The sequence below is a fragment of the Mustela putorius genome, unplaced genomic scaffold, assembly GCF_011764305.1.
Source record: "Mustela putorius furo isolate JIRA1106 unplaced genomic scaffold, ASM1176430v1.1 tig00003909_pilon_pilon_pilon, whole genome shotgun sequence".
Lineage (NCBI taxonomy): Eukaryota > Metazoa > Chordata > Mammalia > Carnivora > Mustelidae > Mustela > Mustela putorius.
In genome coordinates this window covers 25,495,221-25,512,174 of record NW_025422057.1, presented here as the reverse complement: position 1 = coordinate 25,512,174, position 16,954 = coordinate 25,495,221, and the positions used below count along the sequence as shown (strand labels likewise).

The window sequence follows — 16,954 nt, the reverse complement described above, 5'->3', positions numbered from 1 at the left end:
TTCTAATGGGATTATGTACATCAATTATGCTTTAACCAGTTTATCTACTAAGTACAGATGACCTATATATGAAAGTCAATGTTTAGAATCCAGGTAATACTGAGTCTTGTGTATTAGCTTTGCCACCGACTAACGGTGGACTATGTTTTATATTACATATATTTATATTTATAATTCTTCTTACCCTCAAATTACTGTAGGAACAGTCCTTAGGATTTTTGGCTTCCTATGCAGATAGATGTTTTTTTCTTCCCTTTTCTTGGGACTTCTTTTTCCCTTAATTAGACCTGTTGGTCTCCTATTTTAAGTTGCCCTAATATAGGTCCTTTTTAATGGATGGGAGGGAGAGAGAAGCCTAATGCATAGCTGAAAGACACAAGAACTATAAGGTAAGTGACACCCACCCAAATCTTTTTAAACACCCACAAACCCAAATATGTCACCATGATCTTTCTACCACTTCATCAAATTTCACCCTCCTTTTACTGATAAAAGCATCTACTTTTACTATCAAACCTTTTCTCAGTTACGTAAAGCCTTCTGAAGGCCAAGAGGGGTAAGACACAAAGCAATGGTTCTAACTCTGGAAACCAAATGTTGCCACTGAAGATTATGTTTTTCAAACACACTCTCAATTCAGGCTAGAGGCCATCTGGATCAAATCCTTGATCAGAGCCCAAACAGCTGACATGCCTAAAATATTCTATGGGAATTCAGGCAGGAATGACTTGTGATACAACCCGAGAGGGATATATGCTGGGATCATATGATAAAAGAAACAGCTTTGTTTCTGATAGAATGATGTGAGCTGGTTTTCCGCACAGCTCAAATCACAGGGTAAAAAACAGACTTTGCTAATATCTATCAATCAGTACTAAAGGTTGAAAGAAACTATCAACAGACCCAGCAAGATAACGTGCCAGTTTCTCTCTTGGTCAAAAAGAAAGTTTAAGCCTGTACTCCTTTTTCACATTATTTTAAGGATATGAAGATTATAATGCACCTTAGGTGTATTATCCATAGAAACTCTTGGAATCACATATGTTTGGATTATGAAAATCTATTGTTTTTGCCAAAATTATCACTGCTAAATATCCATCAAATTGCACTCCTTCCCCTCTGATTAACTTGTCACCTTATTAAATCAACACATTTGTTGAAAGCCTACTATAAAGCCCATACCACTTTGTTTCAGGGATTAGACTGAGTGAGCAAAGACTCTTTAGATGCCTAACTTAAGGAAATAAGATGTCTTATGAAGACCTTCAACTAAATATTCTTTTCATTTTCATTCAAAATAAGTAACCTCATCCACAGAAGCAATTCCTGAATTTAAGAAAGAAGCAATCACTCCTGTCTCCTCTTCTCATTCCTATTACTAAACAACAAGAAAAATCTCACATATGTTTTCTCATCTCTTCTTTCCCTAATTTTTGCTATAAAACATGGGAGGGAAGGGCAATAGGCAACTAAATCTAATCTGTGTGCAAATATCTAAAGTGCATTAAGTAAACCTATAATGACAAAAGGGAACAGCTGGATCATAGAGAACTGCAATAATACATATTCGAAGATTTACAAAGATAATAAACATCCAAAGGCTGAAAGTGTGCACTGACTTCAGGAGAGAGGCAGCCTGGGGCCAGAAATATCATGTCTCCAGGATACAGTCTTCAAGAGAAACAATCTCTTGGCCTCAAACTAATCACTATTCTTTCCTGTTATAACAAAAGAGAGTATTAGGCACTCTATCGGTTAAAAGGCTGACTCACTGTCCCACCATACATTTAAAACAAAAGATCGTATCTGCTTGGAGAGTTCCAAAATTTCTGTTGGTCCCAGGGCCTTGACTCTGTCTTTGCCAATGCCAATTTACTTGTGTCACTTTTCTAAATTATTAACCAGCGGAACACACTCCACTATAGAGCTCCACTTCAAAAGAATCTGAATACATTTGTGAAATTAACTTTCCAAAACTTACTTTAAATAAAGCACGAAGTCTCCAAAAGCATGACTGATCTAAGCATCCAACCTTAAAATGCAATTATCAGCCAGAAATTCCTACATATTAAGGCATTTGATACAGATCTGAGCATTAACAAGAGAAACAATCTTTAGGAAACAACACATAAAACCTGGCACTATAAAACCAGGCAGATTTAGACAGAGAAAAATATAACAGCTTTTACAATCATATCCTACCACAGTAAGGCATGAAATTTAAAGAAATTCTATCCAAGTAAATACACATATTAACCATAAAAAGACTATGTGTTTTAAGAATAGGGATCTAATATCTTCATATTTAAGGCACATGAACATGCAATTTACTAAATTTGGAATTTTGTAAGTAGCAAACTCTTAGTGGTTTTGAGATTTAAATCGTAATTCAAAGCAGCATTACCTCATCTGTCACTGATTGCCGTTCTGCAGTGTGTGAAACTATCTGAGTCAATGAGTTCTTGAAGTCACATAACAAAATTCTTCTTTAAGCTCCTAGTATAATTTGCTTCTGTGTAACTTTAACCTCACTTCAAAAAGACTGCTTTAGTCTGAACCAAGCCCCTCAACAGCATGTATCTCTGAGACTGTTGGAGAAAACACCTCTGTGTCTAATTTAACTTGTCATTGGATATCACTGTTGCTCCACACAAATCCATTTGGAATAGAGTTTCTTTGGCGATGGTGAACTTTATCCCTAGCTCCTCCCCCTGCCTAGAGTCACAATTTCCTGGCCAAGAGCCCAGCAACAGTTACTGCAACAACAAATTAGACTAAAGATGCAAGTATAAAATCTTCTTAGGCATGTTTTGGTTATGGGTTTGTGTAATAATATACTCAAAGCTTGTTGCAATGAAAGAAAAGTTACAAGTGCTGTTTCGAGATCAGATCGAGAGTACAAATTTAGATTATGAACCAAACAATGTTTCTTTGTATGTATGTGTGTTTACTTAATAAAAATATGCCATAATATGGATCTCCGTTGAATATCTAATTTAGTATCTTTCTCCCCAAACTAGTTTCTTTTTTTTTTTAAAGATTTATTTATTTATTTGACAGAGAGAGATCACAAGTAGGCAGAGAGGCAGGCAGAGAGAGAGAGGAGGAAGCAGGCTCCCTGCTGAGCAGAGAGCCCGATGTGGGACTCGATCCCAGGACCCTGAGATCATGACCTGAGCCGAAGGCAGCGGCCTAACCCACTGAGCCACCCAGGCGCCCCCCAAACTAGTTTCTATTTCTACTTTTGACACTCTCATTTTACCACTCAACCCTAAAATTGACGTAAATATTGTTTCCTCTCCCTCAAATCCACATCATCTCATTTGCCTTCATTTAAATTTCCAAATGTCAAGGGTGCCTGGGTGGCTCAGTTAGTCAAGCGTCTGCCTTCTGCTCAAGTCATGCATGATCCCAGGGTCCTGGGGAGCAAGGAGCCTGCTTCTCCCTCCATCCCTCCCTCTGCTCATGCTTTCTCTCACTCTCAAATAAATAAATAAAATCTTAAAAAAAAATACATTTCCAAATGTCTATCAAAACCAAATCTTCCATTTAATTCATACTGCTATCAACTTGTCCAGGTCCTTGTTAACTCATTAACTCTTCAGCAATCACCTTCCAATTGTTCTGCCTGTGCACTAACAGCCAAACTGATTGTTTTGAAGTACTGCTACTCAGTGTGGTGTGTGGTCCACAGACCAATACTGCTCTGTGAATGGTTGTGACAAATCCATAACATGATACATAGAGAAATTGCAAGTATTCAGAAACTCTCATAGCAATTGTGAAACTTTACATTTGTTGACTGTAATAAAAAAAAAAAAAAATGCAGGGGTGCCTGGCTGGCTCAGTCCAAGGAGCAAGCAACTCTTGATCTCAGCGTCATGAGTTTGAGCCCCATGTTGGGTGTAGAGATTAAATAAACTTAAAAAAATATAGAGACCCCAGGTCTCTTCATTTTCCTAGTAATTCATTTTTACTATATTTTGTAAATGCATCAATTTGAAAAGACTGGGATGAAAACAAAACAAATAATCTCCCATCACTGATAGTTTGAGAAGAACCGTCCTGAAGCCCAGCTCCAGCCATGCCACTCTCCTACTTAATAACCTTTAGACATTCCCCACTACCTACCCAAATTATACAAGTTTTTGTAACTCAAGGAGTTCAAAGCTTTTCACCATCTTTCCAAAATCAGTTTTATCTCATATTGCTCCATATCATGCACCTTTTGCTCCAATAATCAAAATGAACTACTCACTATTTCCTAAAGGTACCCTGAGGCTTCGTTTACACTGTTCCCTATACCTGACATGTTCTCCTCAGTTATCTCTAATTTTTCAAGACACAGCAATCTCACCTGACTTCTTCAAGAAACCACTCTGGCTGTGCCACATAGCTACAGGCAGAGATGCCTCTGGGTCTCAGATTACTTTTCTACTTAATGAAAGAGTATTATAGAGTTGTGATCCATCTGAGAGGTCTGAATATTCAAAATCCTTTATTTTGGCTTGTGGTATATTTTGTCACATACATAAAATACACAGGTAGTTCTTTTATTCTTTACTGGATTATAAACTTTGAGGCCAGGATTTACTGCCTTCACAAAACTTACCATAAGGCCTTATATAGAGCAGACACAACATTTAGTTGAGTACTGGGTTTCTTTTGGAGGTAGTAAAAATGTTCTAAAATTAAACAGTGGTATTGGTTGCACAACTCTGTGAATATACTAAAACCACTGAACTGGACCCTTTAAAAAGTGAATTAGGTGGTATGGGAACTATATTTCTATAAAGTTGTTATTTAAAAAGCATAATTGCAAGACCTCGTTCTGCCTTTATGTCCCTATTCTTCAGGAAAAAGTATGCTTGGTGATATAAAAATATATAGGTAAGAACTTTCTAATTTATGAAATGGATTCCTAAAAATTGAAATTCAAATACCATGGATATACAGACACAATAAAACATTCTGGACTAGATTTTATAAAAGAAAAAATGATTTAAGTAGCATTAGTTTTTGTTTTCATAAACTTCAGCCAATAATTTACTAATAAGTCTGAATATTTTCTCTGAAGAACACCCTCAGGAGGGATACATTTTATCACATTGTGCCAAGAGAACAGCAGCCTGTGCTTTTAGAGCCTGAACACCAGGGGCACCTGGGTGGCTTAGTGGGTTAAGCATGGGGCTTCGGCTCAGGTCATGATCTCAGGATCCTAAGATCCACCCCTGCATGGAGCCTGGAGTCAGGCTCCATGCTCAGTGAGGAGTTTGCTACTCCCTCTTCATCTGACCCTCCCCCAGCTCATGATTTCTTTCTCTCTCCAAAAAAAAAAAAAAAAAAATTAAATATTTTTTAATGAATAAATAATAAAAGTCTGAACAATAAGCATGTTATCATTTCTAAAATAAAACATGAATTAATTATAATATTCACTTTTCTCAAATATTCAATATAAAAATCTTCTGGTGAAAAGATATGACTATGATGACATACACAGAAAATAAAAGAAGATTAAAATTTGAGATACCATCACTTGTCAATTCACCCATATTATATGCCACTAAAAGGGGGTGATGCCCAAGAAAATTTAGGGCCTCATAAAGCTAGAATCTCACAGGGCTACCCATAACATGAAGAAAAAGAATAAATAAATCTGCAACATAGAAGAAACACATAAAATCTGTACATCTCAGCCCTGACATGGTCGAGGACGGGGGGAAAACCTCGCCTTGAGGATCTGAGGAGTCATGTAGTTGGCTTGTGATCTGAATTTACACTACTAGGATGGTTAATATCGCCACTAGGTGACTAAAAGAAATACAATTATTTGGAAGAACTCGTCTTAATTCTAGGTGGTATTCTGCTAGATGCAGCACCATTTCAGAAATGTTTAAATGTTTAAAAATGTATATAAAATACGAAAAGTACTGATCACACTATCTTTCCACTCAAGCTTTTAAAGCAGACTTTAAGGAAGAAGACATTAAAATTCCTTTCACCTTCTTTCCCAAATGAAGGAACTGCAGTAATGAGAGCAGGATGGCAGGGAATAAAAGAAAAGACTAGCAAATGAAAAATACACAGATTAAGAGAGAAACTAAAGACAGTATCAGTACTCTGAATATAAATTTACTGTTCTAGAATCCTGGTCTAATTAAATACAGGTTTTCCAATCCCTTTTTTCCTATTTTCCAATAAGTTCTTTTTCATTTTTTCTCCACAATTTTTTTAAAAGATTTTATATATTTATTCAAGAGGGAGGTAGAACTGGACTGGAACAGACAAGCAGACTCCCTGCTGAGCACCAAGCCCTATGCAATGCGGGTCTATAATTCAGGATCCTGAGACCATAACCTGAGCCAAAACCAAGAGTTGGAGCCTAACCAACTGAGCCACCCAGGCACCCCTCTCCTCAAATTTTTAAAGTAAAGACCAATGGTACCAGTGTATAGAGGATAATTTATAAAATGCAGCAAAGCACAAAAGCTGAATTTTGCAGAATAAAAGTGAAAAGAAAGTATGATTATCCAATGTTATCATTAGGCCAACTTAACAACTGTACTGACTATGCCCTTAATGGAAAAGACAGGTCAAAATCTAGAATTTAGGGGAGCCTGGGTGGCTCAGTTCATTAAGGCTCCACCCCTCAGTTTCAGATCAGGTCATGATCCCAGGGATCCTGGGATCCAGCACTGAGACAGACAAGCTCTGCACTAAGCAGGGAGTCAATTTCTATGCTTCTCTCCTTCTCCTCAGGGCTCATGTACTCTCTCTCTACATACAAAATTAAGGAATCTTTTTAAGATTTTATTTATTTGAGAGAGAGACTGTGCACAAGCAGGGGGAGCAGCAGAGGAAGAGGGAGAAGCAGGCTCCCCACTGAGCAGGAAGCCCGACATGGAGCTCCATCCCAGAACCCTGGGATCATGACCTGAGCTGAAGGCAGATGCTTAACCAACTGAGCCGCCTAGGCACCCCTAAAATAAAGAATTTTTTTAAATCTAGAATTTAAAATAAAAGCAAATGATAAAACTCATAACCTAAAGCATCTGTATTTCCCCAAATACCTTCTCTTGAAAAAGAATAAACAATAACATGGGCACCTTGGTCACACAGTTGGTTAAGCCTTAAATACTTGATTTCAGCTCAAGTCAGGATCTCATGGTCCTGAGACTGAGCCCTGTCTGGAGCTCCACACTGGGTGTGGAATCTGCTTAAGAGTCTCTCCCTCCCCTTGCTCCTCCTCCCCCCACCCCACTCTGCCCCCGGGGTTCACACTCTCTCTCAAATAAATAAAATCTTAAAAAAAAAAAAGTACTACCCAAACTCCTTTCCCTTTTGCATTTTCATCAGCAATAGTAGTATGAGGTTGCTCAATATTGTCTGTGTTTTTAATTTTAGTCATTCTATGGGTCTGTAATGGTATCTTGTTGTGGTGGTGGTTTTTTTTTTTAAAGACTTATTTATTTATTTATTTGACAGATAGAGACCACAAGTAGGCAGAGGCAGGCAGAGAGAGAGTGGAGGAAGCAGGCTCCCTGCTGAGCAGAGAGCCTGATGCAGGGCTCGATCCCAGGACCCTGGGATCACGACCCAAGCCAAAGGCAGAGGCTTTAACCCACTGAGCCATCAGGTGCCCCTCTTGTTGTGATTTTAATTCCTATTTCCCTAATGACTAATGATAATGAGGTAGAGCATCTTTTCAAGTGCTTATTGGCCATCTTTTTCTGTGTGAAATATCCATTCAAATCTTTTGTCCATTTTTTTCTTAAAGATTTTATTTATTTATTTGTGAGAGAGAGAGAAAAAGTGCAAGCAGAGGGATTGGTAGGCAGAGGAAGAAACAGGCTCCCAGCTGAGCAAGGAGCCCAATGCAGGACCTGATCCCAGGACCCCGGGATTATGACCTGAACTGAAGGCAGAGGCTCTAACCCACTGAGCCACCCAGGCGTCCCTCTCTTTGCCCATTTTTAAACTGGGTTTGTCTTATTATTATGCTGTGCAAATTCTTCATATATTTTGGATTTAAGTCCTTTACTAGATATATATGTACTGAGAATACCTGAGATATATATGTACTGAGAATACTGAGAAGCCAGTCTGTGGCTTGCCTTTTCATTTTCTTAATGGTGTCTTTCAAATAGAGTTATTTTGCTTTTGTTATTATTGCTGTCGTTGTTTTGATGAAAACAAACAATTGATCAATTTTGACTTTCATGTTATGTATTTTACCTAAGAAATTTTTAGCTAATTCAAGGTCACAAAGATTTTCACCTATACTTTATTTTTACTTGTATATTTAGGTCTAGGATCTATTTGTGTTATTTTTTATATATAGTTTGAGGTAAGGGTTGAGGTGCATTTTTTTCCTATATGAATATTCAGTTGTTCCAGCCATTGAAATACCTTGGCCTCACTGCTGAGAATCAATTGGCTATATATATATATATGGGTCTATGAATTCACTATTAGGTTTCACGATCCACATATGTCTCTCCTTACACTAATACCACACACTGTCACCATTGCCATTGGTTTACATTATATTCAAGTATAGTTTTTGGTAGTTTAACTGTAATAACAAAATTTTCCTATTACTATTAGAAAAATATTTCATAGATATCAAATGAAAGACTATCTACATGTCCAAATACCACACATATAAAAATTGTGAATATTAGAATTCTTTTCATACAAAGTACAAAATGTATCCATTTATTTCTAAAGCTAGCAAAGGAAAATGAAATCTAACTGACTTCATGTATATGACCCATGCATCTCAAATGAACTTGCTCAGGGGTACCTGGCAGGCTCAGTCAGTGAAGCATGGAACTCTTGATCAGGGTTGTGAGTTTAAGCCCCACAGTAGGGGTAGAGCTTACTTTTAAAAAATAAATGCATGAGCAATTATAAATGCAAATATAAATGCACATCTTAAAAAAAATTTAACTTGCTCACTTATCTATTCAGACAGTATGGGAATTGTCCCAGTTGTTCCTAAAAATAAAGCTAAAAGAGTATCTTAGCCCTTACAGTATCCTTTGGTTTATACATATCTCTTTCTAACTAATCAATTCTAACACATACTTTACCACATGGGAAAAACTAATACTAATTACTTTCTAAGAATTTTGACTGCACCTAGAAATATAGTTCCTAAATCTACAAACCAGCTTTATAAACAATCATGTGGGGGCGCCTGGGTGGCTCAGTCAGTTAAGCAGCTGCCTTCGGCTCAGGTCATGGTCCCAGCGTCCTGGGATCAACCCCCACATTGGGCTCCCTGCTCAGCAGCTGCTTTTCTCTCTCCCTCTGCCACTTCCCCTGCTTGTGCTCACTGGCTCTCTGTTAAATGAAAAAGTAAAAATAAAAATAAATTTAAAAAATAAACAATCATGTGTACAAGACTGACAAATATTACCAGCATGTGTGATAACCTTTATGAAAAAAACTGTTCAACAACTACAGGTTTATAGCCAGTGCCAGAAGGAAAGAAAACATACAAACCTTAAAGAGAGAGCCCTTTCATGACGTTTACATTTAAAGAAAGCTCAAGATTCTAGTGCTATCATGAGAGGTTTAAAAATAATACAGAATTATTATGTCCATGTTTGTTCTCTTCATTCAATAATGAGATTTAAAATAGCAGGAAAATGGCCAATTTTCTTTTGCTCACAATCAATAATTAGATTAAAATAAATTCTAAAAATGTGGCTCTGAGACACTCAATCTCACAAAACAAACTGAGGGTTGCTGGGGGGCGACGGGTGGGTAGGGATAGGGTGGCTGGGTTATGGAAATACGGGAGGGTATGTACTATGGTAAGCGCTGTGAAATGTGTAAGTCTGACGATTCACAGACCTTTAGCCCTGGGGCAAATAAAACCTTATATGTCAATTTATAAATAAATAAATAAATAAAGGGACTCTGAAACTATTTCAAAATTTCTAATAGAACCAAGGACTAAAAAAAGAAGTTAGAGCTTCCAGAAAATAAAAATTAAAATTTTACTGACTTCTGAAAAAATTTTTGAGATCTCTGTACTACTTAATCAAAGGGAATGGCTCTCTGAAACTAACCAGGTCTAGTTATGCTTGAAGGTTAGGAATGAAATAGTTACTACTCAATCATTAACTTACATGTCACCTATTAGTGGTAAAAAAAAAAAAAAAAAAAAAAAAAAAAGAATTTCCGTAACAATTCAAACTCAGACATAAGAGACAATAATAATTTTCTTAAAAATACAGTAATATAGAAACAATAAAAACCTTAATAAAAAACTATTCTATACTGCAAAGTAAGAAGAATACAGGATTCTACTCAAAATTACGTTTTGCTTACACTTCCCCGAAAGAAACAAAATCACAAGCTGTGTTTCACTCAATCTTTCACACCATTTTCCAAAGGTACAAATTATTTGAAAATGCCTTTGAGTTTTAATTTCACTCATTTCTATGTAAAATTCTTTGGTAAGACATCACTATTTGTTTCCAATCTTCATAAACACGTTCTACAGAAAAACAAAATGAGTTTACCACAAACGGGATGCTTAAAGCTCACTAAATTCCTACAAAGAGTATTCATCCCCAAAGCTGTCTTTCAAAAAACAGCAAATAGTAACTTTACAGTAGATTACACGTAAAACATTAGCAATCAAAAATTTCAGCTACATTTCTTTTACTCTCTCCCTCTACCTTCCCTGGTGGACTGGTAACACTGCTTATTAATCTTCCAATTCACAGACGACTAGAACATCTCTTTGCTGGAAAAAAATGAAGGAAAAAGAATAATAAACTCACTTACCCTTCCTTAGACATTCTCAAAGATCTACTTCCTCTGGATGAGAATACAGGATCAACAAACAAGCTTCACTGATCTCTTGAGAACTGTAGCTCATTTGTTAAAGCACAGAGAACTCGGGCCCTGAGAGGCCCAACAGATTCGGGCACAATGCCGAACCCTAACCAGGCAATATCTCAGTGACCAGTAACCTCAGCTTTAAATACTTGAAAACCTAAGAATAATAGAAAAAAAACTGGAGGGCAGAAAAAATAACTAACGGTCTGAAATGTTTAAGACTGGCCAGTTTAGAAAGGCGACAATCCAAATGGCAAGTTCCCCTAAGAGACAGGAATCATTCCTGGCAAACACACAGAAAAAGCAAATTTACCCCCTAATGAGGCCTGCCAATAGTACGCAAACAATGTGAGTTTCACAGAATGGAGCGGCCCTAGTCAGTCCAAATCATTTTTAGTTTACTCTGGGAGAGGAAAAAAAAATTAACAGGATAAATAATACTATGTTTTAATTCTCAATTTAGTTATTTCCTCCCTTAGAAAATGAACAATGTGAACTATAAAAAAGGGGAGTATTTATATACCAATCATATTACAGGAGGAACATAAAGTATTTTCAAACTGAGGTCTTTTTTTCTGATCATTAACTGCGTTTAAGGAAAACATCTGTGTTCACAAATATTTTACTCGACTGCCTGAAAATTTCAGCTCATGTGGAAAGAAATTTACAGATCTCTGGCATATCCGGGATAAATCCAGAACATTCTAAAGGTTAATTCCAAATATCAGAGCAAATTGAAATGTTTAAAGAAAAACATGTGCAACATTCCTACCTCCTGACTAATATAATGTATAGGGATTATGCAACAAGGGGAGAAATAAACAAGTGTGCTAACCTCCAAGAACACTGAAATGACAAGTATATCCTCCTACTGGTGATTCAAATTAAAAATATACATACCTTAAAGAAATACTACATGAATTAAAACTTTTAATTAAAAAAATTCTCTAAGTATTACCTAAATATCTTACTAATAAGGTTTCTATTAGTTATTAATATGTGTAGTCATCAATAACTGAAAGTATATTTTAGTATATCTGAAATTAAAATAACACTGTATGTTAAGTATACCTGAATAAAAAAATTTTTAAATAAAGCCCTATTAAATGCTATAAATTTCAAGCTAGAATTTTTTTCAGTTTATTTAGAAAAGCAGTTGGGCATAATGGAAGGAGAATGAGCCTTGGATCAACTAGGTTTAAATTCTAGTTTCTTCACTTTCTAGCTCTGGATCCTTGAAAAACTTACTTATTCTAAACCTCAGATTTTTTTTATCTACAGATGACAGGTTACATCTGGTAGGGTTGTTGTCTGTCATTTTTGAGCATTCAAAGAACTATTTTAACTTCAGGTGTGGGGGATACAGGAAAGCAACTGCGTTGCTTGTCAGGCATTATCTCACCAAAATATCTCTTGAGAAATATATTTTTTTTAAACCCCATTCTCAAATTCTACATGAAAATGAAGGACTTTCACATACTCTCCTCAACCCAAATTCCATAAATATAAGAATACAAACAATATGGAAAAATAATCTAATCCTGAAAACTGCCAATTTCCCATGGCTTCCTGGGATTTTCAGCATGTGGCTCAGTGCTGTGGAAATAAATGTAATTAGCAGTTTAAGGCTAGTTTAAGGCTTTACCACTTGCAAAAAGAAAGGAAAACAACAATTCTCACTTGAACAAAAGGGTATACACATTTACACAAGTCTCCTATGCAAATGATAATGCACTATCTGAGATGATTAGATCTTTCAAACTCCATTCATATAGTCAAGAAATATTCACTGAATCTGTATGTGCCTGGTACCTATAATACAAAGATGAACATGGCAGTCCTTGATTTTAAGGAGTTTGAAGTCTAATGGAGTAGACCCACTCACAAAGCTTTTTTTTTTTAAAGATTTTATTTATTTATTTATTTGACAGACAAAGATCACAAGTAAGCAGAGAGGCAGACAGAGAGAGAGGAGGAAGCAGGCTCCCCACCGAGCAGAGAGCCCGATGCGGGGCTTGATCCCAGGACCCTGGGATCATGACCTGAGCTGAAGGCAGAGGCTTTAACCCACTGAGCCACCCAGCTGCCCTCCGACTCACAAAGCTTAAAAGCAGTGTGGAATTACAGTATTAGAGATATGCACAACAGAGAGATATATCTATATTCTCTTGGCTGAGTCTTACTGAAGGGCAAAATACCCAAGTTGGGTTTTTTTTGTTTTTAAGATTTTATTTATTTATTTGACAGACAGAGATCACAAGTAGGCAGAGAGGCAGACAGAGAGAGGAGGAAGCAGGCTCCCCGCTGAGCAGAGAGCCCGATGTGGGGTTTGATCCCAGGACCCTAGGATCATGACCTGAGCTGAAAGCAGAGGCTTTAACCCACTGAGCCACCCAGGCGCCCCCCAAGTTGTTTTTTTAAACTGACAAAAAACTGGGGGTTTTTAAACTGAGGGTGCCCGGGTGGCTCAGTCAGTTAAGCATTTGCCTTCACCTTGGGTCATGATCCCAGGGTCCTAGGATGGAGCCTTATGACCATATCCCTGCTCAGCAGGGAGTCTGCTTCTCTCTCTCTCTATGCCCCTCCCCCTGCTCACTTTCTCCCACTGTCTCTCTGATAAATAAATAAATCTTACAAAGAAGAAGAAGAAGAAATTAAATGGAAGAATGCTAACCTAAGGCCCAGGCTCTTCACCAAGGTAAAGGATTAGCAAGTGTTAATCAGGCTAAAGGGAAAAGAGTGATGGGGAGAACATTTCAACAAAGAGTAACCATGAATGAAAAGCAGCACAGCAGACATTATGACGTATGAAAAAAATCTAGCCTCAGTTCAGAGGTAATGAAATACAGAGTTGAGGAAGGGAACTAGTCAAAATGAAATGGAAAGAAAAGAATCAAATCTTACAGGGCACACGCTCTCAGTCTCTTCTCAAATAAAGAAATAAAATCTTTAAAAATAAATGAATAGGGGCGCCTGGGTGGCTCAGTGGGTTAAGCCTCTGCCTTTGGCTCCGGTCATAAACTCAGAGTCCTGGGATCGAGCCCCATATCAGGCTCTCTGCTCAGCAGGGAGCCTGCTTCCCCCTCTCTCTCTGCCTGCCTCTCTACTTGTGATCTGTCAAATAAGTAAATAAAATCTTTTAAAAAAGAAATAAAAATAAATGAGCTAATAAATAAATAAAAACGTATTGAGTAGGGACTACAAAGATGATCGCCAAATTACCAATGGTGCTCACCTATGAGAGAGGAGTGAGGGTGAAACGGAAAGTGAAGGGGAATTTTCACATTTCAGTCTATACCTCTATACTCCTGAATATTATACAATAAGAATTTGGATGTCATCTAAATATTTTTAAATACCGTTAAAAAATAATTAAGAGGGGCGCCTGGGTGGCTCAGTGGGTTAAGCCTCTGCCTTTGGCCCAGGTCATGATCCCAGGGTCCTGGGATCAAGCCCCACATCGGGCTCTCTGCTCAGGGGGGAGCCTGCTTCCTCCTCTCTCTCTGCCTGCCTCTCTGCCTACTTGTGGTCTTTGTCTGTCAAATAAATAAATAAAATCTTTAAAAAATAAAAATAATAATTAAGAGAGGGGCGCTTGGGTGGCTCAGTCATTAAGCCTCTGCCTTTGGCTCAGGTCATGATCTCAGGGTCCTGGATCAAGCCCTGATCCGGCTCCCTGCTTGGCAGGAAGCCTGCTTCTCCCTCTCCCACTCCCCCTGCTTGTATCCCGTCTCTTGCTGTCACTCTCTCTCTCTCTGTCAAATAAATAAAATCTTTTAAAATAATAATAGTAATTAAGAAATTAAAAGTTGGGATTATTGTTTTGAACTGAAATGGTTTAACTTCTGAATGATAAATAAAAATTCTCTTTTAAAAGGTACTGAAAGGAGGGGGTTGGAAACAGAGCCAGGATATACTTCAGATCTTTTGAATCTTAAAGCAAAGTTCTTTAAGATTTAAATGTTTACTATATAACTGGAAACTATAAAAAGTAACACAGCATATTTGATAAAAAGATTCCAAAATGAAACTCTGAAACAAAAAAATTATAAAAACCAAGATTTAAAATGTGATAGATTCAGTTCAGACCCAACTAAAAAGAGAATTAGTGAACTGAAAGGCAGGTCTGAAATACCTTACAGAATGTAACATGGAGAGAAAAAAGGATAGAAAATACAAGAGAAAGAATGAGAGAAGAGAGGACAGTGCTAAAGTCTAACATATGTTTATTAGAGTTCAGAGGGAGAGGATAAGACAATAGAGTAAAGACAATATATGAAAAGATAATGACTGAGAATTTAGAAAACCAATTAAAGACAAGTACAGAATCAAGAACTCAAATGAATCCCAAGCAAGATATATAAAACAAATCTAAAGTTTATTAGTCTCTAACTTGAGAAGGAATGTGTATGAGAGTGATACTTTCGATATGTCTTTTGCTTCATTTTAACTTTGAAAGCTCACTACTAGTTTATTTAATAACATATATAATGTGATGAAACAGGATATATTATTATGTAATATTATATATACTAAATTATAATACAATTAAATCAGTAAGAATGGAAAGAAAAAAAAACAATTACAAAGCAAACTAACAAATGAACCTAATTATACTGCATACAACAACTCTAACCACACTGTATAGAAAAACAGCAAGAAATAATCCAAATAACTAAAAACAAACAGACAAACCACTTGATTATATACTGTTAGTCATGGGCAAGGTAAGTAAGGAAGAAGTAGTACTGCAAAAAAATCCTGTTTTGTTATGGTATGAGCAAAGCAATTATGAAACTACTGTAGATGTATTATTAGATTGAGCAAATGAGTAAATATGTTGATGTCGTGAAGAGCCAGGGTTCTTGCTGAAGAACAACAGGTAATTTCATGGAATTAAAGTAAACAAGAAAGAATCTTGGGATAAACTGGAATTAGAAGCAATAGCATGAACTTATGATTCCAAAAATATGTGTAAGAATGTGTACTCAGTAAAAATAACTGACAAAGGTAAACATATCTCTATGGGGATGCCTGGGTGGCTCAGTTAGTTAAGAGTCTGCCTTCAGCTCAGGTCATGATCCCAGTGTCCTGGGACCAAGTACATCCTGTGATTCTTTGCTCAGCAGGGAGCCTACTCCTCCCTCTGCCTGCCATTCCCCCTGCTTGGGCTCTCTCTCTCTCTCTCTGGAAATAAAATCTTATGTGTGGGGTGGGGACATCTCTATGATACCCCACCCAAAATAAGCAGAACATACTTTCTTGTCAAGTACATACAGAAGATTATACAAGACAGACCACATGTTAGCCCATAAACCAAAACTCAATAAATTTAAGAGGACTGAATCATACAAAATATGTTCTCCAAACTATAATAGAATTAGGTACAAATCAATAGCAAAAAGCATCTGGGACATTCACAAATAGGTGGAAATTCAACAACACATTTCTAAATAACCAATGGATCAAAAAGAAATCACAAGAGGAAATAGAAAATACATAGAGACCACTCAAAACAAAAACAAAGCCTATCAAAATTTAGGGGATATAGCAAAAGCTTACTGATAGCTAAATTTATAGCTTTAAAATGCATTTATTAAAAAAGAAGAGAGGCACCTGGGTGGCTCAGTCAGTTAAACAGCCAGCTCTTGATTTTAGTTCAGGTCCTGATCTCAAAGTCCTGGGACTGAGCCCCACGTCAGGCTCTGAGCTTAATGAGGAGTCTACTTGAAGATTCTCTCCCTCCCTTTGCCGACCGCCCTGCCCAAAGATGCTCTCTAGGGCGCCTGGGTGGCTCAGTGGGTTAAGCCACTGCCTTCGGCTCAGGTCATGGTCTCAGGGTCCTGGGATCGAGTCCCACATAGGGCTCTCTACTCAGCAGGGAGCCTGCTTCCTCCTCTCTCTCTCTGCCTACTTGTGATCTCTCTCTCTGTCGAATAAATAAATAAAATCTTTTAAAAAATAAAAAAAATTAAAAAAAAAAAGATGCTCTCTAAAATAAATAATAAATCTTAAAAAAAAAAAAAAAGGAGGGGTGCGCCTGGGTGGCTCAGTGGGTTAAAGCCTCTGCCTTCGGCTCCGGTTGTGATTC

The 16,954-nt window shown here is 37.2% G+C and overlaps 1 protein-coding gene across 4 annotated transcripts in view; it reads right to left on the bottom strand.

The window, feature by feature from the left end:
- Positions 1-16,954, bottom strand: part of NT5C2 (5'-nucleotidase, cytosolic II) — an 89,947-nt gene that overhangs the window by 47,656 nt on the left and 25,337 nt on the right. The window contains exon 1 of one of the 4 annotated variants that reach the window (XM_004749356.3): positions 10,810-10,982. The exons of 2 other annotated variants lie outside the window; for them this stretch is intronic. In XM_004749356.3, the coding sequence (XP_004749413.1) occupies positions 10,810-10,823 (14 nt within the window). In that variant the 5' untranslated portion in view covers positions 10,824-10,982. Of the gene's footprint in view, positions 1-2,404; positions 2,598-10,809; positions 10,983-16,954 lie in introns of those variants that run through there. One more of the 4 variants, XM_004749357.3, reaches the window with a different exon arrangement.